The 26042-nt window shown below is 34.9% G+C and overlaps 2 protein-coding genes and 1 long non-coding RNA gene across 7 annotated transcripts; 2 read left to right on the plus strand and 1 right to left on the minus strand.

Annotated features, from left to right (window-relative positions):
* The first annotated feature begins 448 nt into the window (after positions 1-448).
* Positions 449-3783, plus strand: LOC105779035 (axial regulator YABBY 5). Of its 5 annotated transcripts, none has more exons than XM_052634010.1 (8): positions 458-581; positions 740-816; positions 1811-1933; positions 2703-2823; positions 2909-2957; positions 3040-3115; positions 3231-3300; positions 3582-3783. In XM_052634010.1, the coding sequence occupies exons 2-7, from the start codon at positions 742-744 to the stop codon at positions 3288-3290; spliced, it is 504 nt and encodes a 167-aa protein (XP_052489970.1). In that variant the 5' UTR covers positions 458-581; positions 740-741; the 3' UTR covers positions 3291-3300; positions 3582-3783. The 5 variants fall into 5 exon arrangements, with proteins under 5 accessions (XP_012458353.1, XP_012458485.1, XP_012458263.1 ...); XM_052634011.1 differs by having other exon boundaries at positions 473-586; XM_012602899.2 differs by having other exon boundaries at positions 449-816; positions 3586-3783.
* A 3921-nt stretch (positions 3784-7704) lies between these two features.
* LOC128042577 (uncharacterized) lies at positions 7705-8187 on the minus strand. Its single transcript, XM_052633974.1, has one exon. It carries the CDS (start codon positions 8185-8187, stop codon positions 7705-7707), a length of 483 nt encoding a protein of 160 aa, XP_052489934.1.
* An 8470-nt stretch (positions 8188-16657) lies between these two features.
* Positions 16658-22103, plus strand: LOC105803348 (uncharacterized). Its single transcript, XR_008197491.1, has 3 exons — positions 16658-16739; positions 20982-21068; positions 21812-22103. It is a non-coding gene; the product is annotated as an uncharacterized LOC105803348 (long non-coding RNA).
* Positions 22104-26042: the final 3939 nt, after the last annotated feature.

Here is a 26042-nt window from a genome sequence, read left to right on the forward strand (position 1 = left end):
TAGTTGAAGAAAAGAAGGGAATGAGATACAAAATTCGCCCCGCTCCTCCGCTGCGGTTGTCGCAGGGGGTCAGGATCAGGGTCGCATTCATTTCATCATAATACCAAGTATAATTTGACAGAGTTGGTAATACTTCCAAACTTTCCTTTTCTTTGAAACCCTAATTTTTCATGGGGTTAATAACCAAGTTCATTCATCCGATTCTTCACTGAAAATGATTTTCTACAAGAGATTTAGGGTTGGAATCTTAGTATGGGTTTGGTTGAAGGGACTTATATGTCTAACTATAAACCCGGTCACACCTATAAGGAGAAAAAAGAAACCCTTTATTTGCTCTTCAAGGTCCCAGCATTTGATGCCAGCCGTGGGCACTAGTACTAAAATTTAACCTTTTTATTTTCTCACCATATATTATCAGCTTCACTCTCTTTTATATTACCCTCATTGGATCTTATCTATCTCTTTCCTTCTTCTTTTTTTCTTTTTTCTCTCTCTCTCTCTCTCTCTCAGAATAAAATTTTCTATATATGAAGGACATTTAGTTTACTGTCGTGATACATAACCCGGTTTTAAAGAAAGGAGTTGAGTGAGAATAATAAAAGCTCTTCCTTTAAGCTTCCAACTTATTCTTTCATCTTGTGGTTTTTGTTACTTTGTTGCAGATCGAAGCTATTGATTCTCTTTCCCTTTATCTTATCTTCGTTGCTCTAAGTTTTGATTTAATTCTTTTGCTTGAAAGACATGTCGACCTGCACCAACCTTGCGCCTGAGCAACTTTGCTATATCCCTTGCAACTTCTGCAACATAGTTCTCGCGGTATCTGATCTCATATATAAATATAATATGTATTCTTTTTAATGGGTGGATCTGCTTCCTTTATTTTATGTTCACAGTTCTTATCAGTAACCCACTAACTCATTATTTGGTATCTTATTTCTCGGTGTCTATGTTTGGAAGAAGAACAGTTTAGATCCCGATAAAAGCTGTTTTTGTTTCGGAGATCAGTTCTCCCGTGTTCTTATTTATTTATTTATACTGAAATCCATTGATTTTCATACTGGGGTTGCTTGTTTTTTCTTAGCAGTCAGGTCCCCGTCTTTGGACTTTTTCTTTTTCTTCTTCTTTTGCAGTAAAAAAAAAAAAGTAATAATGCAAAGACCCAGAGAAGGAGGGTGTGACTTGTGAGAGAGAGAGAGAGAGAAAGGGGGGTGGGCTTGGAGATTACTTCTTATTTAATAATATTATTATGTTATTTATAGTAAATAGAAGAGTTTATTTTAACGTCCAAAGTCCAAACACTGGCATTTTGTTGATAATCTGATGAGGACAACTCCTCAACTCCCTTGGTTTGCTATTGTTGTTACATACCTTTCCCTTGCTAAAAACACTGCTACGGCCTGCTTCCTCTGCTAACTCAACTTCTTTAGCTAATGGGGAAATGAGCAAAAGAAGATCTAATCTACTTTGATCATTTCCCAGAAAACACCCATCTCAAACACATTAAGAAACCCACCATTCACCCAAAATTTTACTATTACTACTATCTTCTTTCCATCCAACCAAAAAAAAAAAGAAGAAGAAGAAAACTCAAAAACCAATTTCTCTTCTTCTCTCCATAATTCATGTCCTAGTTTTCCTTTTTTGTTGATCGAGTATAAAAAGAATCCAATTTTTTTTTATGCTATAGCTGATCTGGGATTTTATTTCAGTTTTTTTACAGTTTACAATTGAACCTTCCTTTGCAATCATAGTATTTGAGAAAGACATAGTACAGTATGTGGTAGCTTAATTGTATTGAATTAATACGCAGGTAAGCGTTCCATGCAGCAGCCTATTCGATATTGTGACAGTCCGGTGTGGGCACTGCACCAACCTATGGTCGGTGAACATGGCGGCTGCATTTCAGTCACTGTCATGGCAAGATGTTCAGGTGGTATGAATCCTGTTTGTATTTATGCCTCCCAAACTAGGGCTTTTGGGTTCCTCCACATTTTCTTCTTTTCCATTTAAAATATAAGCCAAAGCTTTAGGAGAACTTTTTAGTTTTTTTCCTCCTCAATGAAATAGTTGCAGTACTCACAGGAAGTGGAAACCCTAGCAGCCGCCATCTTGGAAATTGTTTTATTCACTCTTTTATATATATATAGAGAGAGAGAGAGAGAGAGATGGATTTTACCCACACTTTATGTTTTTTCATTCTTCTTCTAAGGGCTGCTACTTTTGGTAGCTTGATTTGATTGACATATAAGTTAGGGTTCTTAGGTTTAATGATTTTTTGTTTTTGGAAAGAAAGAAAGGGAAAAAATCGGTAGATTTGTGAGAATTCCTTGGGTTAGAAACTGATTTAGGGCCGGCCTTAAATGATCTTATTTATGTCTCTATGTTTCTTAAATGACGCTGCAATTCTAACAGATTCAGTCACTTCAATGCTGGTTTTGCTCCTTCTCTCTCTCTCTCTTACAACATCATTTCAGATCAGTGGACTCAGCTTTATCTCTTTCTCTTTTTCTCACCTTCCTCTATGGTTGCTTCCAACTTGCATCTCTTCCATTTGTTCTTTTTTATTATTATTTATTTTTGGCAAAAACTACACAAATGCTTCATGTTACCATGAAATAAAATAAAAGAGAGGACCCAATTATGAAAATATGGCTCTCTTTTTCTTGATTGATGATATAATCTTAAAGTTGGAATTTTTATAGGGAGCCAGTTATGCAACACAAGATTACAGGACCGATCTGGGCTCCTCTTCCAAATGCAACACCAAGTTCTCAATGCGAGCTCCTTCCAAAAATGCTACTGAGGAAAGGGTAGTTAACCGACGTAAGTAAATTAAACTAATCTGTGTTTTTGTTTAATTAAGAAATAATTTCACAACTTATAAAGGTATTATTATTTTCATTTTCAGCTCCCGAGAAGAGGCAGCGAGTGCCTTCTGCATACAACCAGTTCATAAAGTAAGAAAATCGCACTCCATAATTTGTATATATGATAGGGGTTAATTTATATGAAAAAAATATCGTTATGAAATTGATGCAGAGAGGAGATCCAAAGGATCAAGGCCAACAATCCTGATATCAGCCACAGGGAAGCATTCAGCACTGCTGCTAAGAATGTATGTTCATTTAAGGCTGCAGAAACTTTCATCAGAATGACTGACTTTTTTAAGATTTTCATATCAAATATTTTTGGCTATTGAGTATTGACCCACCTCCTTTTATATAATATAGTGGGCGCACTTCCCTCATATTCATTTTGGGCTCATGCTGGAAAACCAAAAATCAAACTAAGATGGATGATGTAAGTGTTTGAATCCCCTTTCTCTCTCTCTCGCTGTAGATATTTCTATTTATGGAAAGTTGAGAAATCATCCTTGAACACTATAAATTGATGGGAATTTGGGAAAGAATTATTAGCAAATATATCCTTAAAGATTATATCAGTGAAGATAAAATGGTAGGCCAAGTATATTCCATATCTGATTCAATAAACCCTCCCTTTTTATTAAGGCCATGCACATACAGCAAGTGAAAGGGTAGTTGATTATTTTATGGGATATTGAATTTCATGATTTTGAACAGGCAGTCATGGCAAGGAGTCTGACGAACAAAGTACCCTAATTCCCAGTTAAAGCTATGGTTTGGACATGTGTGGTTTTAAGGCATGAATTTATATCCTTTTATGTTATTAATTTACTCCAACTCAGTTATGTTCTCATCCTCATAAACTGAACCTATACTAATAATAAATTCCACTTAAGAATAAATATATTCTTTGTGAAAATCAAGAGTCTTTAGTAATTACATTACTTCAATTATTTAGTTTTCTTCATCCATGATATAGATTTACTCATTTCTCATCATTTTGAATACAATTTTAACATTACCCTAATCTATTTACGTATATCTCCACAAAACTCCATTGCTATAAGTGGGATGGCACCTTTTCAATCATTTTTGAACCTAATAAAAGAAAAGAAAATACTAGCAAGCTTCTTCTTCTTTTTTTTTTTTTAAATTCTATCACAAATCTAATGGTAGTGAAAGATTAACATACATCTATAAGTGTACAATCAAGGGTATTTTAACCTAATAAAAGAAAAAAAAATTACTACCAAAGATTTTGGATCAATTTTCAAAATGGATAGGAATAGCAATCACCATCATGCTGGAGTATTGGATCCTGACTTTGATTTATTTTCTCCATTTTGATGAGTTTCACCAAAATCAGAATCTTCCTTCAACTCACTTTCATTTTGCCTTTTGGTTTTTGTACTCTACTAACCCTAAGAAATACCTCAATTGTATTTTTTTTTCTTTTCATTTTGATAAACTACACTTATTGTATGGTTATATTTATGTCAATCTTTTACTATTTATGCTAAAGTTAAAAAAGGATTAAAATTTATTTTCATTGTTTTTACTAAAAAGTTTGCAAAATTGAAAATTTTAAAAATAAGGACTTTTAATTTTAATTGATAAATTAACCCTATTTCAAGTATATATAAATACATATTTAACCTTTTAATTTCTCATGTTTCTATTACAATAAAATAAATAAAAATATGTTTTCATATTTTTATATTAGAATATATTTTCATTTTCATTTTCATTTAAGAAATCGAGTTTTCTAATTTTCAAAAATAAAATAGAAAATATTTTCATTCACACATCTTAAAATGATTTATTTTTGTTCACTAGAATTTATTTCGCATGTGATATAAAATGCAAAGTAATTTGACATAACTATTAAAGATATAAAATTTATTATTTTTAAAATTACTAAAATTTATTCAAAACACATACTAATTTAATTTGTATAAATTAATATCAATTACATCAAACTTCAATAAGCAATTTAAGAATTGTAGCAATAGTGATTTCATTTATGAGTTAAATGAGATTAACTTGGTGATTAAGGATTATTATATAGAATCTATGCATTTCGTTACGATGAACGATAATAAATTAAAATTTTAAATTATATTTTTCTTTTGGTGAAAATTTTAGCTTAGACATTTCATCCTATTCTGCCTACATTGAATTCAATAATTTATACCACACCACTAATGAAAATACGTATTTATTGTAATTAAATACAGACTAACTTCAATTTCATCCAACTTAATTGACTATTTTGATGAAAATACATTACTTTTATTAAATTTAATTATAATATATACTACTATAAATAAACGTAATGTCATTACAGTTTTACCACTTGACACGTGTTTTTGGTTAGCCTTTTGATTTTTTTTAAAATTATAAGATAAAGGTCAAATTTCAGTTTTGACTAAAACTTAAATTTAATCTATTTACTTTGTTTATTTTTATTTAATTTAGTTTCTCTACTTTTATAATGTCATTAGTTAGCCTAAATAATTAATATTATTAATTATTTCAATAAAAATATTAGCGCTAATTTTTCTTAAGAACACTACTCCAACAAAAAATTTATCTTATTATGACAAGTTAAGATGGTGTTTTAAGAAAAATCCTATTGAATATTTTTAACATTATTTTATTGTTACATAACTACTCAGTGAATATATATATTTTTATTTCAAAATGTTATGGACAATGGTAATATCTTATACCTTCTTGTAGAGTTTTTTTTTTTTAATTTCGCTAGCAATGTATAGAATAATTACCCTAAACGTTAACATAAAAATTAATATTGTATATTTTAATTAATAAAACAAATTTTATGGGATAATCTTGTTGTTGAATGTATAGGTGATTTTATTTATTTATTTATTTTGGATTTGTTGAATGATGAATTATATTTATGAAGTTTATTGATGAATATTTCATATTTGAAATTTATTCAATATTATTCATTTTATATTTGTAAATGTTTGACATATACATATATAAAATATTTTAAGAAATATCAATAAACCCAAAATAATATACAAACACGTTGATATATATATACATGCTAATACTAATATTTAATAATTGAAAGAATATTTTAAAATTCTATTTTATGTTTCAATATATCTTAACAAAATCAACTCAATAATTCATATTTAATAATTTTTTATGAAACTTGAATTTCTTTTGATTATATAATCTCGAATCTTCCATATACTAAGTAAAAGTAAAGAAAAAATCTTTTCAATTAATTAAATTAATTGCTTGATCTTCATTTGGTAAAGAAGTGATGAAAATAATTATGAGTTTTGTTTAGAATGAAAGATAAAATGAATTAATTAAATTAATTGTAAGTATTTTTTATTTGCTTTTAGCTTAGGAAGATTCAAGATTATATAATTAAAAGAAATTTAAATTTCATAGAAAATTATTAAATATGAGTTACTTGAGTTGATTTCGTGAAGGATAATTTGGAAACCTTAATAAAATTTAAAATATCCTTTCAATTATTAAATATTAGTATTAGCCTATATTTATATCAATGTGCTTCGTATATCATTTTGGGTTTATTGATATTTTTAAAATATTGAAGATGAGTTATTTGATTTGATTTTAATTTGAAAGTATAAAATACAATGTTAAATTTTATAAGGATATTAAATTATTTATTACAATTAATTTCAATATTATAGTAACAAATCGACTGACACTATCAAAGGATAAAGAAATTTAAATAAATTTAATTGAATTTGATTTTTAAAATTTAAAATGGTAACAACAGACGTTCGATAAGCATAGAGGGCAAATGGTAACTTCTCATGCCAATATTTATAAGTCTCAGTCATTTTCCCCACAATCTTCTTAATGTTCTTATTGGCTGCCTCTACTGCACCATTCATTTTTGGGCGATATGGTGACGAGTTATGGTGTTTGATCTTGAATTGACTACAGACCTCTGCTATCATACTGTTGCTCAAGTTCAATGCATTGTTAGATATAATCCTTTTTGGCATTCCATACTGACACATGATCTCTTTCTTTAAGAATTTGCTGACTGCCGACTTCGTGACATTGACGTAAGAAGTGACCTCTACCCACTTGGTAATGTAATCAATGACTACGAAGATGAATCGATGCCCATTGGAAGCTTTTGGCGAGATCGGCCCAATGACATCCACCCCCTCATAGAGAAAGACCATGGAGAAGTCATAACATGAAGAGGTGAAGAAGCATATGAATTTTGTCTCCATAAATTTGACACTTATGACATCTCTTGGCATAACTGATACAATCCTCTTCCACGGTGGACCAATAATACCCGAATCTCATGATTTTCTTGGCCATTGTAAAACCATTAGCATGTGTTCCGCAAACACCCTTATGGACCTCTTCCAAGATTTTCTTAGCCTCAACAGCGTCCACACATCTTAGTAGCACATTATCCTTTCTTCTTTTGTATAGGATCTCCCCATATAAGACATAATCATTGGCTAGCCTCCTCAGCGTCCTTTCATCATTCTCGGTTGCCTGATCAGGGTATTCACGATTCTTTACATATCGCAGTATATCGTTGTACCAAGGGTGATCATCTTTTTCCTCTTTCTCGATGTTGTAACAATGATTCGGAGCCTCATAAATACTCATCTGGATAGGTTTTACATCCTCTTGTTTGTTCATCTTGTTTGTTAACTATGGAAGCTAAAGTAGCTAGGGCATTAGCCATCTGATTTTCATCTCACAGAAGGTAACAGAAGGTGATGTCATCAAACTCTTTAATTAACTCTAGGATCAGCCTTTTATACTCGATCAACTTGGGATCTTTTATTTCTCATTCACCTTTGAGTTGATAGATCACTAGTACAGAATCCTCATATACCTCTAGTACTTTGATCTTACGTTTTATGGCTGCACGGATACCTATGATGCATACTTCATATTTTACCATATTGTTCGTGCAATCAAAATCCAATTTACTAGTAAAAGGATGATGATCTCCGTTTCGCGATACCAGGATTGTCCTGATTCCATTACCCATAGCGTTTAAAGCTCCGTCAAAATTTAGTTTCCAAGGACGTCCATCTTGAGCATCTTCTTCAGTGGTTGCAACATACATTATATCTTCATTTGGGAAATCAAAATTCAAAGGCTCGTAATCTTTTAGAGCTCTACTGGCTAGAAAATCTGCTATTGCACTCCCTTTTATTACCTTGTGGTTCACATAGGCTATATCAAATTTGGAAAGCAGAATTTTCCATCGGGCCATTCTTCCATTCAGAGCAGTCGACTCCATCATGTATTTTAGAGGGTCCATTTTTTAGATTAGTCAAGTTGTGTGGTACAACATGTATTGTCTCAGCTTTCGAGTTGTCTAGATCAAGGCGCAACACAACTTCTCAATTGACGAATATCTTGTCTTACATTAAGTGAATTTCTTACTGAAGTAGTATATCGCCCTTTCTTTTCTTCCTGACTCATCGTGTTGGCCAAGCACGCATCCCATAAAATTCTTAAATACTGCAAAGTACAATATTAGTGGTTTACTTGGACTAAGTGGCATGAGTACTGGAGCATTAGATAAGTAATGTTTGACCTTGTCAAAAGTCTTCTGGCATTCCTCATCCCATACACCTGGATCGTGCTTTTTAAGGAGATGGAATATGGGGTTGCATTTTTAAGTTAATTGTGAAATGAACCTGGCGATATAATTTAATCTTCCTAAGAAACCTTAAACTTCTTTCTGAGTGTGCGGCGGAGGCAACTCCTGTATAGCCTTAACTTTATCTAGGTCGATCTCGATCCCCTTTTCGCTGACTATGAACCCTAGCAATTTTCTAAACCTATCCCCGAAGGTACATTTTACTGGATTGAGTTTTAGCTAGAATTTTCTCAACCTCAAAAACAATTTCCTCAGGACTTGTATATGCTCTTATTTTGTTCGGGATTTTACGATCATATTATTGACATAAACCTCAATTTCTTTGTGCATCATATCATGAAACAAGTTTACCATGGCTCTTTGATACATCACTCCCGCATTTTTCAGCCCAAATGGAATCACTTATAGCAAAATATTCCTCACATGGTTACAAATGTGGTCTTTTTCATATCTTCAAGATGCTTCTTAATCTGGTTGTATCCAGAGAAGCTATCTATGAAGGAGAAAAGTGAATAACCTATCGTGTTGTCTACTAAGGTGTCGATGTGAGGCAACGGGAAATTATATTTCAGGCTATCTTTGTTTAAATCTCTATAATCTATACACATTTGTACTTTCCCATCTTTCTTTGGGATGGGGACTATATTAGCTACCCACTCCGAATATTTAACCACTTGTAGGAAACCAGCGTCGAATTGCTTCTAGACTTCTTTTATTTTTAGCACGATGTCAAGCCCCATCCTTCGGAGTTTCTGTTGAACTAGCTTACATTCTTCCTTTATGGGGAGTCGGTGTACCACGATATCAACATTTAGCCCAGACATGTCTTGATACGACCATGCGAAGACATCTTTGAATTCTTAGAGTAACTCAATGAGGTCTCACTTTGTCTCTGCGGCGATGCAAGCTCCGATCTTCACCTCTTTTTTTTCTTATTCGTTTTTTAAGCTCACAATTTCTACTGACTCTTTGTGAAGTAGAATCTATTTCTCTTCTTGTTCTACCATCCTTAACAAATCAGGAGATAGATTACAATCTCTATCATCTTTAAAGTCCTAAGGTTCCTCTAGACAAATATCTTGTACTAAAAGAGATTCTGAGTCAGTAGTAGCGTCTTTCATATCATTGATATATGGAGACCTATTATAGGAAATAATGAAAACCCAAAGAACAAATGAATATAAGAATAACTATCTGTGTGGTATGTGTATGAATTAAATGGTAAGAAAAAAAGAATATTTGCCAAAATAAGACACAAAGATACATTTTATTGAAATAAAAATAATGGACATATGCCTTTTTCACAAAATAATTCTTATTGCTCCTAGGCTTAGAGCAATAAATGTGTTTTAAACATTACTCTGAAATAATTTCAAAAAATTACAGGGACTCTTCCACAGTCCAATTGTTCAGAACACTTCCGCGGATATAAGGACGAATGTTTGACAGGTTTTCCCCAATTGCTTCTTTGGATATAGCATTGATGTTCAAGTTTCTCAACAATCCTTCTGAGCTTTCTTTTTATGCCATTCTTCATTCAGGATAAATGATTTCTCCTAACATGAATGTTTTGGATATATAAGGAAAGGTCATTGGTTCCCATTTGACCTCTCATCCACTCAATCGCGCTCTTCTTCTTTCTTGTTTCTTTTCCAACTCCCTTTTATTTTGCCTTGCATCTGGCATGTATCCTAAGCCAAAGCAGTCTTGTTTGTCCATCAGTATTGGTGCCTCGACTCTTCCTTGTAGATATTTTTCGAGTCTCTTCCTAGGTAAAACTCATTTTCCAACCGTCAACTACAAGTTCATCCTCGTAGTTTTGGATATTTTAAGTACTGGGATCTTGCTTCCTTCAACAATGAAAGTTGCATTAACAAATTGCAATGATCAAAAGGAACATTCTATTGCCTCTTTATCCACTCTTATGTATGGTGCGTCACTAATTACGGATGTGATGATATCCTCTTTAGTGTTTATTGTCACTAGTCGACCTTCCATTACCAACTTTAATTTTTTGTGCAGTGGCGACGGTACTGCCCCAACTGAGTGAATCCAAGGTCTACCCAACAAGCAATTATAAGAGGGCTTGATATCCATCACCAAAAATTCTACCTCATATGTGTTTGGACCAATTAAAAGAGGTATTTCAATCCTTCCCATCACACTCCTTCCCGTGCCATCGAATGCTTTCACTATATTCTGGCACATCATCATGTGAGAGTTATCCACTGGCAATCTATTCAGTGTGGATAGAGGCAAGATGTTTAGTGCAGATCTATTGTCGATTAACACCTCTAGCAATGTATATCCTTTGTAGCGAGTAGTGATATGTAAGGTCTTCGTGGATCCCATGCCCTTTGGAGGTATTTCATCATTATTGAAAAAGATGAAATTATCGGTACTTATATTGTTAACTAGGCGATCTAGCTTGTTTACAGAGATATCATTAGCGACATAAGTTTTATTCAGCACTTTCATCAATATGCTACGATTTGTCTCTGAGCTCAAGAGCAAAGCTAGTACTGATATGCAAGCTTTTTGTTTGTGTAACTATTTTACAATACTATACTCGCTATGCTTCAAGAATTTTAGAAATTTTTTAGCCTCATTCTCTGTTACTGGCTCGTTAACAGGTGATTCAAGCCTAGCCGTCTTTTCTTTTTTTAGCTCAACTGCTAGGGTTTTTCCTTTAGTGGGCCCGATTCTTACATTTGTAGGGTCATAACGTCTTCCATTGCGCATGTAGAAACCAATATCCTAGCCCTATTCTGAAGTGCCAACTGAATTCTCTTTTCTTGGGATCATCACGTTGCAGTCATAATTCCATAGAACCATTTTGTTATCCTTATAAGGAAAAGCCATAGGTTTCTGAATTATGACTATTGGTGTAACTTGTGCTACCACTTCATTGCTTACTGGTCTTGAAATAATCACCACTGGGTGGTTGACCTTGTGGATTTTCTCCGTTGTTCCTTCTTCTTAGGCGCAAACATCTCCTCCTTCCGAGTCATTGACATATTCAAAGAATTTCAACTATTTGTTATCCTTCAAACTTTGCACCAAAGCTCTGAATTCAACACACTCCTAGATTTCATGACCTTCTTCAGCGTGGAACTTATAGTAGCTCTCACACCTTTGGGTACCTCTTCTGAATTTTGAACGATTAATCTCATGTTTATCATTTCTTGCCAGGCCCATTGTAACGAGGATCTTACTTCCGCAACATCAGTTTTGGTTTTCTCTCATCCACTCTCAATTATCGCATTTACCCATTGATCTAAATGACTGGGTAACCAATTTCCTACTACATTAGGTCCGAATGGATTATCAAACCTTACAATCCCCATTTTAATAAACCTCTCAATCAACTTTTTGAATTTGGTGCAGTTCTCAATTGAATGTCCTATTATTCCTGTGTAGTACTCGTATTGAGCATTCGCATCATACCATTTTGGGAACAGAGGTTACATCGGTTTTAAGTAAAATGGGGATATCACATGAGCATCAAACAAATTATGATATAACTCCCTATATGTCATCGGGATGGGTATGAATTAGAGTTTTTTCATGTTTGGCCTTGAGTTAGATTCTTGCCTTGAACGGCTTTGATGGTTGGTTGTTATGGTCATTGTTTGACCCATAGTGATCGATTTTAAATAATCTTTATTATACACGCTTGCGATGTTCACTTTATTTTTCTTCTTTCTCGGGGCTGATCTTTTAGCGTTTCCCCCACATCTATTTTCCCACTCCTTACTGTATTTTCAACAATTTCTTCGGACATTATTATGTCTGAGAAACTCTTGGTAGCACTTCTCAACATATGATTAATGAACGGGGCTTTTAAAGTGTTTATGAAAAGTATTATTGTCTCCTCCAAAAGTGATGGTTGGACTTGCATTGCCACATCTCTCCATCACTAGCGTACAGCCTAAAGCTTTCACTTTGCTTCTTCTTCATTTGTTGCAGAGTAATTCTATCGAGTGTCATGTTGGTTACATGGCTGTATTATTTCATGAAAGCCTGTGTCAGGTCTTTCCATGAGTTGATTTTGGCACGGCTGAGCTGGTTGTGTAATGGCCTAAATTCAAGGTTATCGGAACAGTGGTTTCGGGACCACAAATCCGGTGAGGAAAAATTTAATTTTTCTTATATTTTTATGGTCTATGATTCCACAAAATGATTTCATGAAAATTTCGTTCGAAAATTTCGACGTTTGGACACTCAATTTAGTCAAAAGGACTAAATTGTAAAAAGTGCAAAAGTTGAGTTCTACATGTTAGAGGTGTCCAATTGTTATGAAACTTTAAATTTGAGGTCCTTATATGGTAATTATATCATTGGTAACTTGGTAGACAAAATGGACATGAGATAAGTGAAATAGAAAATTTTTAAGTTAGGGGCAATTTGGTAATCTAGTAATTAAAATGAATTAAAAGGGAAAAAGATGGCAAAAATCATCATCTTCTTCATTAGGACGAAATCAGCAAGGGGGGAAGCCATAGTTAGGGTTTTCAAGCTTCCAAGCTCCATAGTAAGTGATCCCAAGTCCCGCTTTTAATGTTTTTACGCTTTTGGAGTCCCTAGAGCTTAATTTAGCTTATTCTAGCAATAATTTAACCTAGGGTTTATATTTGGAAAAATACCCATATGTGAAAAGTGTTTATTTTGATGTTTTATGATAGAATATGAAGCTAGAAATTATGTTAAACAACTTTTGCTAAGCGATTTTAAGTGAAAACGAGTAAAACGACATAATCCAGAAAAATACCTAATGTTCATAAGTACATGTTAGAGTGGGAATTTGATGTTGCCATAGAAGGAAAATGTTCAGAATGTTATAAAACATAAGAATAAGAGATGAAGTTTAATTTCCGAGCCTTGGGGCACAAATGTAATTATGTAAAGTTTAGGGCAAAATTGTAATTTTGAAAAGTTAGAGTCGAGGGCTGTTTTGATGAATGTGATTATTAAATAAGTTAAATTTACTATTTTAGATCAAGAAGTACGAAACTCGAGGTTAGACAAAGGGAAGAATAAAGTTGAAGACTAAGTTGGTGAATTTGGCTATAATTGGTACCGAGGTAAGTTTACTGTAAATAAATGCAATATTTCAATATTTATTATCAATGCTGTTATTTTCCAGCAACTATGAATTTATTTTATGAATTTATTTGATGATGATCTAAGCATGAAATGATAGAGAATTAAAATTAAAAGTCCCGTTGATACATAAGGATGGTAATGGATACGAATGTCATGACATTTGGGTAAAGAGGTCCCATGTAAGACCATGTCTGGGACATGGCATTGGCACCGAGATGAGAGGTCCCATGTAAGACCATGTCTGGGACATGGCGTTGGCATCGAGATGAGAGGTCCCCCGTAAGACCATGTCTGGGACATGGCATGGGCACCGATATGAGAACATCCCATGTAAGACCATGTCCGGGACATGGCTTTGGCATGTTATTATCGAAGAGACCCGTATCCTTATTATTCCAATGTAGCTCAACGGGCTTGTAAACGAATCATGTTCATTAAAGTTCAGTTTAAAGCATAAATGGCAAGCTCAGATAAGTTATAAGAGTTAAGAACTTATTATACTATCAATTGATGTTCAACGATGCAGCAAGAGTTGAGTAAGTTATGTACACAAGTATTCTAAGTAAACAAGCAAGAAAACTAGTATGAGATTAACTAAAGAGTAAACTAGAGATATAGACATTTGAGTTTAATTATTTAAGTTAAATATTGTTATTTATTTGCTAGTAAACTTACTAAGCTTTATTCTTACTTCTTTTATTTCTCTTTCTCTTATAGTATTGCAAAGCTACTTCAAGGATCCTAAAGAAGTCGGAGATCGTCCACACTATCAACCACAATCGCTTCGGTATTTTATATCGAAACACGCTTGAGTTATGGCATGTATAGGATTTAGTTATTTTGTATGTTTGTAATTATGATTTTACTAAAGAATGGTGTGTAAGTATTTGATGATGTATGGTTATTAAAATGGTTAAGTATGAAGGTATTTGTTGTTATAAGAGTCTAGGTGATAAATTATGTATGGAAATCATGAAAGGATGAAATTTTGCAAAGAAACAGAATTCAGGTAGCAACAGTGACGTGAATTTGAAAAATCACCCAAGATAGTATAAAATGAATTAGAGGGTGAATGATATATGGAATTAAATCTTGTTTAGTCTATTTTCATGGAAAAATAACGGTGTAGCGAAAGGAATTTTATATTTTAAGATATGTGAATTTTCGTGAGACAGGGTCAGAACAGTTTTTGGTGTCCCCTGTTCTGAGTTTAGAAAATAATTACAAATTGTACAAAAATGGTTATGAGTTATAGTTTATATTTATAGATTTCTCATTGAGTCTATTTTCTATAGAAACAAGTAAGAACTTCATATGAAAATCCTACAGTGAGAAAACTTATTTTTAGTGACTAGAGGTCAGGGCAGTCAGGTGGTGAAACAGGGGAGAATTTAACTAATAAACTGTACTAATTGGCTGAACCAAAAATTCTAAAAATTTTATGGTAGGAAGATATATGAGTCTAGTTTCAAGGAAAATTTATGGAGTTAAATTTTGAGTTCCGTAGCTCAAGTTATAATTAATTTAGTGACCGCTGCGCAATTGGACAGCTTTGCTGTAAATAGTGAAAACAATTTGCAAAAGTAAATTTTTATGCTCCGAATTAGTAAGATAAGTTAAGTAATGCCTCGTGCTCGACTCCGGAAATGGTCTTGGGTAAGGGGTGTTACATTTTGTTGGTATCAGAGCAGGTTTAGTCGATTCTCGGAAATATGCAGTATGAATAAGAGTCTACCTATACATGCCATACTTATATATTTTGATAGTGTGACGACTCCTGACGATTTTAAAATGTTTTCTTTTATAGTTATGGATCCTGAACGAGCTGGTATAGATGAAGTAGAAAGTAATGCGCCTGCTTCCGCAGAAGGGACGGCGCCACTAGATGTTAATGTTAGTGAAAGGCCTGCATCAGTTAGACAGGGAGGAGGAGTTAGAGAAGCCTTCTTCCAAGCCATGACTGATTGGTTTGCCGAGTTCGTTCGACGAATCCTACTGTAAGACCTCCACCCCTCAAGATTCACAGTGTTCCCCATGTAGCTTCCCCATTGCAGTATAATTATCGTGAGAGACCACTGTTGATAAGATTACGAAGCAAGGGTGAAGAATTTCGGGCTACCAAAGATGATGATGCGTAAAAAGCGCACTCGCTTGAGAATACCATCAGGGTTTTTGAAGAATTATCTTGTACACCGGAAGAATGTATGAAGTGTGTGGTCTCACTTCTCAGAGATTCAGCTTATCATTGGTGGAAGACTCTCGTGTCTATAGTACCGAGTGAGAGGGTTACTTGGGATTTCTTTCAGGAGGAGTTTCGAAAGAAGTACATCAGCCAGAGATTTATAGATCAGAAAAGGAAGGAGTTTCTTGAGCTAAAACAAGGTAAGATGTCCGTGACTGAATATGAACGCGAATTTGTCAGACTTAGTAAGTATGCTCGGGAATTTGTATCCACTGAAGCTAACATGTGCAAGAGATTTGAAGATGGGCTTAATGATGACATCCGACTATCAGTGGGTGTATTGGAAATCAGAGAGTTTGTTGTTCTGGTAGAAAGAGCTTGTAAAGTAGAAGACTTGTTAAAAGAAAAAGAGAAGAGCAAAGCTGAAGCTGGAGCGCAGGATACAAAGAAGAGGCAAATGAGTAAATCATTTCAGTCTACATCTAAGAGGCCTAGGGAGCTCTCTAGCGGATCACATTTTCCACATATATATTCTGGTCGAAGCAAAAGTAGAAGATTCGATGGTTTTAGAGCTCAAACCATTACAGTTGCAAGTACAGGCAGTACTCGACCTCCTAAGCCTGAATGTTCTCAATGTGGGAGACGCCACCCCGGAGAGTGTAGAGCAGGTGAAAATGTTTGTTTTAGATGTGGAGCATCCGATCACTTTATTCGGGATTGTCTGAAACAACTAAAAGAGAAGAAATAACGAAAGCGAGATCGTAATGCTCCTACCAGAGGTAGACCGCAGAGAAACCCAGGAGGGGGCGAGTAATAGGGTGCATCCAGAGATTCAATGTTAGATCGGATGTTAGAGCACCTGCAAGATCATATGCTATTCGAGCTCGTGAAGAGGCGTCCTCTCCTGATGTAATTGCGGGTACATTTTCTCTCTATGATACTACTGTTATTGCATTAATTGATCCTGGCTCTACACATTCATATATATGCACAAAATTAGCATTTGTTAAAAATTTGTCTGTTGAACCTACTGAATTTATGGTTAAAGTCTCGAACCCCCTGGGCCAGTTTGTGATAGTGGATAAAGTTTGTAAAAATTGTACACTGATGGTAAAAGGTATTTGTTTCCCGGTTGACTTGATGTTATTGCCTTTTGATGAGTTTGATGTGATATTGGGCATGGATTGGTTAACTCAGATGATACAAAGAGTAAACTGTAGACAAAAATATGTTGTGTTGAAATGCCAGAATGGAGAATTACTTTGGGTTAAATCTAATCAGACAGAGGGATTATCCGATATGATTTCAGTTATGACAGCTCGTAGGTGTGTTAAAAAGGGTATGATGTTTATTTGGCGTATGTGTTGGATACTAAAGTATCTCGAGTCAAAGATACGGTGCAAAATGCCGCTTGTATGTGAATTTTCCGATGTGTTTCAGAGGAATTACTGTGGTTGCCACCGTAAAGAGAAGTGGAATTTTCTATAGATTTGATTCCTGAACGCCCAATTTCCATAGCTCCGCATCGTATGACTCCTGCTGAATTAAAAGAGTTAAAGGTACATTCACAGAACTTGTTGATGAGGTTTTGTTCGTCCGAGTCATTCACCTTGGGTGCTCCAGATTGTTTAGAAAAAGAAAGACGAGTCTTTGAGATTGTGTATTGACTATCGGCACTTAATAAGGTAACTATAAAGAATAAGTACCGTTGCCTCGAGTTGATGACTTATTTGATCAACCGAAAGGTGCCACAAGATTTTCAAAGATTGATCTCCGATCGGGTTATTATCGCCACGGGTAAAAGAGCCGATGTGCCAAAGATGACTTTTAGAACCGTGTATGGGCATTATGAGTTTCGGTTATGCCGCTTGGGTTGACTAATGCACCGCAGATTCATGGATTTGATGAACCGGATATTCGACCGTATCTAGATAGGTTTGTAGTAGTTTTATTGATGACATTTTAGTTTATTCTCTGGATGAAACCGAGCATGCGTAACATTTGAAAATAGTGTTGCAAATTTCGTGAAAAGAAACTTTATGCTAAATTCAAGAATGTGAATTTTGGCTTCGAGAGGTAGGTTTTCTCGGACATATTGTATCCGCAGAAGGCATCGTGGTAGATCCGAGTAAAATTTCAGCTATTGTCAATTGAGTCCACCAAGAATGTATCCGAAGTTAGAAGTTTCATGGGTTTAGTTGGTTATTATCGGAGATTTGTACAAGGTTTTTCTATGATAGCTTCTCCAATGACCCGCTTATTACGTAAAGATGTTAAATTTGAATGGATGAAAAATGCCAAGAAAGTTTCAACCGATTGAAGGAGTTGTTGACGAAAGCACCTGTGTTGGTACAAATTTAATCCGTAAGGAATTTATTATTTATAGTGATGCATCATTAAATGGTTTGGGTTGTGTCTTGATGCAAGAAGATAAAGTAATAGCCTATGCTTCAAGACAACTTAAGCCACATGAAAGAAACTACCCAGTACATGATCTCGAGTTAGCTGCTATTGTATTTGCATTGAAAATATGGCGGCATTATTTGTATGGTGAAAAGTGTCATATTTATACCGATCACAAAAGCTTGAAATATTTGATGACACGTAAAGATTTGAATTTGAGACAACGCAGTGGCTTGAATTGATAAAGGATTATGATTTGGTTATTGATTACCATCCCGTAAGGCTAACGTGGTAGTCGATGCTTTGAGCCGAAAATCTCTATTTGCTTTACGAGCTATGAATGCCCGATTGTCACCGATCGATGATGGTTCAATCATAGCTGAAACGAAGGCTAAATCGATGTTTCGTCAACAAATATGTGAGGCTCGTAAAAATGATGAGAAGTTACAAGCTAAACGGGTACAATGTGAGTCGTAATGATTCGTAATTTCGATCGAGACCGATGGTTGTTTATTATTCGAGGCCGAGTATGTGTACCGAAGAATTTCGAGCTTATACAGAAGATTCTACACGAGGCCCATAGCGGTACTATGTCTGTACATCCGGGGAGTAATAAAATGTATAATGATTTGAAAAAGATGTATTGGTGGCCGGGTATGAAACGTGATATCTCTGAGTTTGTATCAAGATGTTTGGTATGTCAACAAAGTTAAAATCGAACATCGTACCTTCGGGTTGCTTCAACCAATCACTATACCGGAATGGAAATGGGAAAGAGTCACTATGGATTTTGTATCTGGGTTACCGATGTCTCCAAAGAAGAAAGATGCCATTTGGGTAATTGTCGATCGATTGACAAAGTCCGCGCACTTTATTCCGGTATGTATGGATTATTCTTTAGATAAATTGGCTGAATTGTACATATCTGAGATTGTTAGACTACATGGAGTGCCTGTCTCCATTATATCAGATAGAGACCCCGATTTACGCCTCGCTTCGAACAAATTGCAAGAAGCTTTGGGTACTCGCCAGCATTTCAAGATCGCATTTCATCCTCGCATGATGGCCAATCTGCGTGTAATTCGTGTATTGGAAGATATGTCCGATGTTGTGTATTAGAATTTCAAGGTAATTGGGAAAGGTATCTACCTTTGATTGAATTTGCTTATAATAATGCTTATCATCCAAGATTAAAATGGCTCCGTATGAAGCTTTGTATGGTAGAAAATGTAGAACACCATTATATTGGATGAGAGCTCATGAAAAGAAGATACACGGAGTTGATTTGATTCGGAAATGTAAGAAAAGTAAGACCGATTCGGATAGTTTAAAGCGCTTCGATCGTCAAAAGTCATACCGATCTTAAACGAAGGAGATTGAATTTCGGTGGGTGATAAAGTATTCTTAAAAGTGTCTCCTTGAAGAAAGTTCTCCGGTTCGGTCGAAAGGGTAAATTGAGTCCAAGATTTATCGGACCATATGAGATTATAGAAAAATTGGACCAGTTGCTTACCGATTGGCTTTACCACCGGAACTCGACAAAATTCATAATGTATTTCATGTATCTATGCTACGACGGTATCGATCAGATCCTTCACATGTTATTACTCCAACAGAAGTAGAAATTCAAATGGATATGACTTATAATGAAGAACCGGTTAAAGTATTAGCACGAGAAACAAAGGAGCTTAGAAACAAAAAGGTAATCTGTGAAAGTGCTATGGCAAAAGCACGGGATTGAGGAAGCAACATGGGAACCGGAAGAGACAATGAGGAATCAATAACCGAATCTCTTTACTGGTAAGATTTTCGAGGACGAAAATCCTAAAAAGGGGGGAGAGTTGTAATGGCCTAAATTCAAGGTTATCTAACAATGGTTTCGGGACCACAAACCGATGAGGAAAAATTTAATTTTCTTATATTTTATGGTCTATGATTCCACAAAATAATTTCGTGAAAATTTCGTTCGAAAATTTCGACGTTTGGACACTCAATTTAGTCAAAAGGACTAAATTGTAAAAAGTGCAAAAGTTGAGTTCTACATGTTAGAGGTGTCCAATTGTTATAAAACTTTAAATTTGAGGTCCTTATATGGTAATTATACCATTGGTAACTTGGTAGACAAAATGGACATGAGATAAGTGAAATAGAAAATTTTTAAGTTAGGGGCAATTTGGTAATCTAGTAATTAAAATGAATTAAAAGGGAAAAAGATGGCAAAAATCATCTTCTTCTTCATTAGGACGAAATCAGCAAGGGGGGAGCCATAGTTAGGGTTTTCAAGCTTCCAAGCTCCATAGTAAGTGATCCCAAGTCCCGCTTTTAATGTTTTTACGTTTTGGAGTCCCGTAGCTTAATTTAGCTTATTCTAGCAATAATTTAACCTAGGGTTTTTATTTGGAAAAATACCCATAGGTGAAAAGTGTTTATTTTGATGTTTTATTATAGAATATGAAGCTAGAAATTATGTTAAACAACTTTTGCTAAGCGATTTTAAGTGAAAACGAGTAAAACGACATAATCAGAAAATACCTAATGTTCATAAGTACATGTTAGAGTGGGAATTTGATGTTGCCATAGAAGGAAAATGTTCAGAATGTTATAAAACATAAGAATAAGAGATGAAGTTTAATTTCCGAGCCTTGGGGCACAAATGTAATTATGTAAAGTTTAGGGCAAAATTGTAATTTTGAAAAGTTAGAGTCGAGGGCTGTTTTGATGAATGTGATTATTAAATAAGTTAAATTTACTATTTTAGATCAAGAAGTACGAAACTCGAGGTTAGACAAAGGGAAGAATAAAGTTGAAGACTAAGTTGGTGAATTTGGCTATAATTGGTACCGAGGTAAGTTTACGGTAAATAAATGCAATATTTCAATATTTATTATCAATGCTGTTATTTTCCAGCAACTATGAATTTATTTTATGAATTTATTTGATGATGATCTAAGCATGAAATGATAGAGAATTAAAATTAAAAAGTCCCGTTGATACATAAGGATGGTACTGGATACGAATGTCATGACATTTGGGTAAAGAGGTCCCATGTAAGACCATGTCTGAGACATGGCATTGGCACCGAGATGAGAGGTCCCATGTAAGACCATGTCTGGGACATGGCGTTGGCATCGAGATGAGAGGTCCCCCGTAAGACCATGTCTGGGACATGGCATGGGCACCGATATGAGAACATCCCATGTAAGACCATGTCTGGGACATGGCTTTGGCATGTTATTATCAGAAGAGACCCGAGTATCCTTATTATTCCAATGTAGCTCAACGGGCTTGTAAACGAATCATGTTCATTAAAGTTCAGTTTAAAGCATAAATGGCAAGCTCAGATAAGTTATAAGAGTTAAGAACTTATTATACTATCAATTGATGTTCAACGATGTAGCAAGAGTTGAGTAAGTTATGTACACAAGTATTCTAAGTAAACAAGCAAGAGAACTAGTATGAGATTAACTAAAGAGTAAACTAGAGATATAGACATTTGAGTTTAATTATTTAAGTTAAATATTGTTATTTATTTGCTAGTAAACTTACTAAGCTTTATGCTTACTTCTTTTATTTCTCTTTCTCTTATAGTATTGCAAAGCTACTTCAAGGATCCTAAAGAAGTCGGAGATCGTCCACACTATCAACCACAACTGCTCGGTATTTTATATCGAAACACGTTTGAGTTATGGCATGCATAGGGATTTAGTTATTTTGTATGTTTGTAATTATGATTTTACTAAAGAATGGTGTGTAAGTATTTGATGATGTATGGTTATTAAAATGGTTAAGTATGAAGGTATTTGTTGTTATAAGAGTCTAGGTGATAAATTATGTATGGAAATCATGAAAGGATGAAATTTTGCAAAGAAACAGAATTCAGGCAGCAACAGTGACGTGAATTTGAAAAATCACCCAACATAGTATAAAATGAATTAGAGGGTGAATGATATATGGAATTAAATCTTGTTGAGTCTATTTTCATGGAAAAATAACGGTGTAGCGAAAGGAATTTTATATTTTAAGATATGTGAATTTTCGTGAGACAGGGTCAGAACAGTTTTTGGTGTCCCCTGTTCTGAGTTTAGAAAATAATTACAAATTGTACAAAAATGGTTATGAGTTATAGTTTATATGTATAGATTTCTCATTGAGTCTATTTTCTATAGAAACAAGTAAGAACTTCATATGAAAATCCTACAGTGAGAAAACTTATTTTTAGTGACTAGAGGTCAGGGCAGTCAGGTGGTGAAACAGGGGAGACTTTAACTAATAAACTGTACTAATTGGCTGAACCAAAAATTCTAAAAATTTTATGGTAGGAAGATATATTAGTCTAGTTTCAAGGAAAATTTACGGAGTTAAATTTTGAGTTCCGTAGCTCAAGTTATAATTAATTTAGTGACCGCTGCGCAATTGGACAGCTTTGCTGTAAATAGTGAAAATAATTTGCAAAAGTAAATTTTTATGCTCCGAATTAGTAAGATAAGTTAAGTAATGCCTCGTGCTCGACTTCGGAAATGGTCTCGGGTAAGGGGTGTTACAGGTTGTACCACTTGACGACTGACCTGATCAAACTATCCTAGAAGTAGTAAATTAATAATTGGTCATTATTGACGTATCCTATCATTCTTTGGCAGAACATTGTGATATGGGCTTCAGAACAACTAGTCCCATTATATTTTTTGAATTCTGGAGTTTTGAATTTTGGTGGGAGCACTAGATCAGGGACTAAACCAAACTTTTTAGCATCAACCCCGCAAAGGTAATCGGCATTCTCCATAGCTCAAATTTCTCTTCTAACCACTTGTACCGGTCTTCTAGTTGTTTTGGTAGTTTTACCTTTGCTCTATCCATTTCGGCCAGTTCATCCAAATTAGGAATAACTGGGTTGGTTAGATTATCCCCGGGGTTAAAACCTGAACCTGTTGGGTAATTCACCGGTGCTGAAGTGCTGGCTTGATATTGTTGAGGTCTTATGGTAACGGGTACCCTTCGTGGATAAGTATCTAGTTGGGCTTAGACATTTATTGGGGTAAAGTCTGGGGGTATACAAGGTCTTCATTATCATCCCAGAGTTATTTGCAGTACTTTTCCCTTTTTCAGTCCCTCCGATCAGCAACTGGGTCAACTGGCTTATCATGCTTCATTGAGACTCTTGTATTTGATCATTAATGTCTTGCTGCACCTTAGCTAATTGTTCCTTCAGCTGGGCTTGCAACTGATCTTGCATGTATTTCTGAATTTGTTCCAATCTCTCTAACTTTTTGATCCATGGCTCTGGTTTTATCGTGGGTACCATAACGATATTCGGTTGGTAAATTCTTGTTGATTGAGAAAGGTAACTGTCATAATTTTGGTTAATTAGGATTTTTTTTAGGAAACTTAATGCATATGATGAAATGTAATGCTGATGAATGAAAAATGAATGGAAAAAGAGGCGTTGATTGTGATTCAATTCTATTAGAATAACTTTACTAGAAAATGAATCTCTTTACATAAAACGGATACATTTTACATATATGGCATTGCCCTAATACTCAAAACCTTGACTTTTCTAAGAAGCCAAGCTAATTACCGGCCCCGATCTGATTCTGATTCGTATTTTAAGCTCAGCATGTCGACTTGAACCACTAGGGTTTGCAAATGGTCGGCTACTTCCTATACTTGAGTCACAACTTCACCCATAATGTGATCTCTATCCCTAATTTGATCTTGAGAGTGTTGGAGTTACTCTTTCCAGTGTTCATTGTTCGTTTCAAGAAGTTCAATTCAAAGTTCACAATTTTGCAGTGCAGTCTCGAGCTCTTCTATCTTTTCCTTCAACTTTTTAATCTTAACTAGGCTTGATTTCAACTTAATTGTAGAGTTGTGACTTCGATATTGATGTAATGACCTTTCCAATTCTGCTATCCAGGCTCTTAATCTAACCTTTTCATTTTAGCTTTCTAACAAATCCCTTTCTAGAGCATCTTAGAATTCCTTTCCCCACTGATTGGCACTAATCATTTTTTCTTTGATCTCTTGCCGTCATTACTCCGATGTTTTACCCAATCCAGCAATCCTTATCGACAAGCGCAGCTTTTTATAATATATTTTTAGACTGTTCAAGTCTTCCTCAGCCTTATTCTTTCATTTTCTCATTTTCTCGGCTTCTAGCTTCTCGACATCGACATCTAATCCTAGCTGCATCTTTTCTTCATCTAATTGTTCTATCTTTTTCCCCATTTCTGAGCTCCTCTTTTCAAAGCCTTGCTTTATGATTTCCAACTCAGACGGGATCATTTTTAAGTGCTCTTCTATCGGTCGAGTATTTTCTTAACTTGACACAAGGACATTATCATTGACTCTTTTACCCCACCACCAATCATACTCGGGGGTCGTCATGGGATTTAAGGTAAATCTTTTCATTCTGTGAGTTTGGTTCCAAGTGTTTGATATTTCATTAACTTTTTTTCTTGTAATTATCACCCTTGTACGCAAACTCGCACTGAGCCAACCCTTGTATTGTCGGTACGAACTACCTTGATCTATACTGTCTCAATACAAGTAAAGGGGAATATCCAATAACTTTTCATATCCCAAGTAAAGGAACCTAGTCGAAGTCTCTACATCGATACAAAATCTCATCAGGGATTATCCAAAGGGCACTCCATTCAACGTCTTCATCTTGGAGACTCTGGAGAATTTCCATCTATTTCATTTCTCCTTCTAAATGCCATCTCGCCTTGGCGTAGCAACGAATTCTTTCAACAGAGATTAGTTTTTAGAGAATACTTCATAATAGACCTTTTTTACCTTCCAAAAGTGGTTGTGAAACCAAGCTAGCAAGAGTTGTGCACACTCGATAAAGCTTTCTTCGCCCGTTCTCTGGCATGCATTCAAAGATCTAAAAGTTTCGGCCAAAATTGCCGAGACAGGCGTGACCCTTTTGTCAAGTCGATCAAATAAATCTGAAATTGTATCATCTATGTGCCCTAGCGCTTTGGGAAAGATGACCAACCCGTAAATACTCAAGGCAAAGACGTCAACTCTTTTCTTCATATCCGGATGTACCAAGATCAAATCCCGTAAACTTTTCCAAATGATGCATTTACTATATCCCTTTTGTTTAATTTGAGTCGTGACCTATTGCTCACTTATTCACGTTATTGTCATTAGCCTCTTCAAGAAAGTCGAGATGTTGGCGGCTCTAGAATAAGCTTTGTCGGCTTGGATCCTCGGGAAACAGAGAAGAGTTGTGTACTCTTCTACGGTGGCACAAAGTTTACCTTCTCAAAAGTAAAGCAGCTATAGGCGGAATTCCATTATTGGGCCAGAGCTCGGAATAAATGCTTATCCACTTTGACATGAAGTAAATAAAGCAAATCACCATAGTTAAAATAGAATAACTGCTTGGTTTCGTCATCCCATTGGTCTCATACCTCTTTCAACTCTTAGAGATTATTCTGAGTCACATTGATGCGAGTGAAATCTCACAATTCTGACATATATCTTGTTGTGTCTTCTCAGACCATATTCAGATGGTCGCATTGTCTTCCACTTTATCAAGAAATCTCTTTTCCATTACAAGCTTTCTATTTAGCAACTGAATGTGAATCAACACCCTTTTTATGATGAAAATGCAATGCAATTACAACCAAAACAAAACGAAACAAGTCAGTACATTTCATACAAAGCTAGAATTTAAAGCAAGCCAAAAATAATACATAGAGCACCTATTTGGGTAACCACTAGAGGTTCGGTATGGCTCTATCTAGGGTAGGTTATTAGGGCTCATTATATGTGGTTCAGTTCTAAAGCAAGGGTACCTGAACCAACA

The sequence above is a fragment of the Gossypium raimondii genome, chromosome 7, assembly GCF_025698545.1.
Source record: "Gossypium raimondii isolate GPD5lz chromosome 7, ASM2569854v1, whole genome shotgun sequence".
Lineage (NCBI taxonomy): Eukaryota > Viridiplantae > Streptophyta > Magnoliopsida > Malvales > Malvaceae > Gossypium > Gossypium raimondii.

What these genes read in the sequence shown, in the direction of transcription:
- LOC128042577 (XM_052633974.1), bottom strand. Translation starts at nt 8,187, where the DNA reads ATGGACCCTCTAAAATACATGATGGAGTCGACTGCTCTGAATGGAAGA.
- LOC105779035 (XM_012602899.2), top strand. Translation starts at nt 742, where the DNA reads ATGTCGACCTGCACCAACCTTGCGCCTGAGCAACTTTGCTATATCCCT. An exon ending in GGAAAGGGTAGTTAACCGAC is followed by an intron (nt 2,824 to 2,908) that starts GTAAGTAAATTA and finishes TTTCATTTTCAG; the next exon opens with CTCCCGAGAAGAGGCAGCGA. An exon ending in TCAGCACTGCTGCTAAGAAT is followed by an intron (nt 3,116 to 3,230) that starts GTATGTTCATTT and finishes TATATAATATAG; the next exon opens with TGGGCGCACTTCCCTCATAT.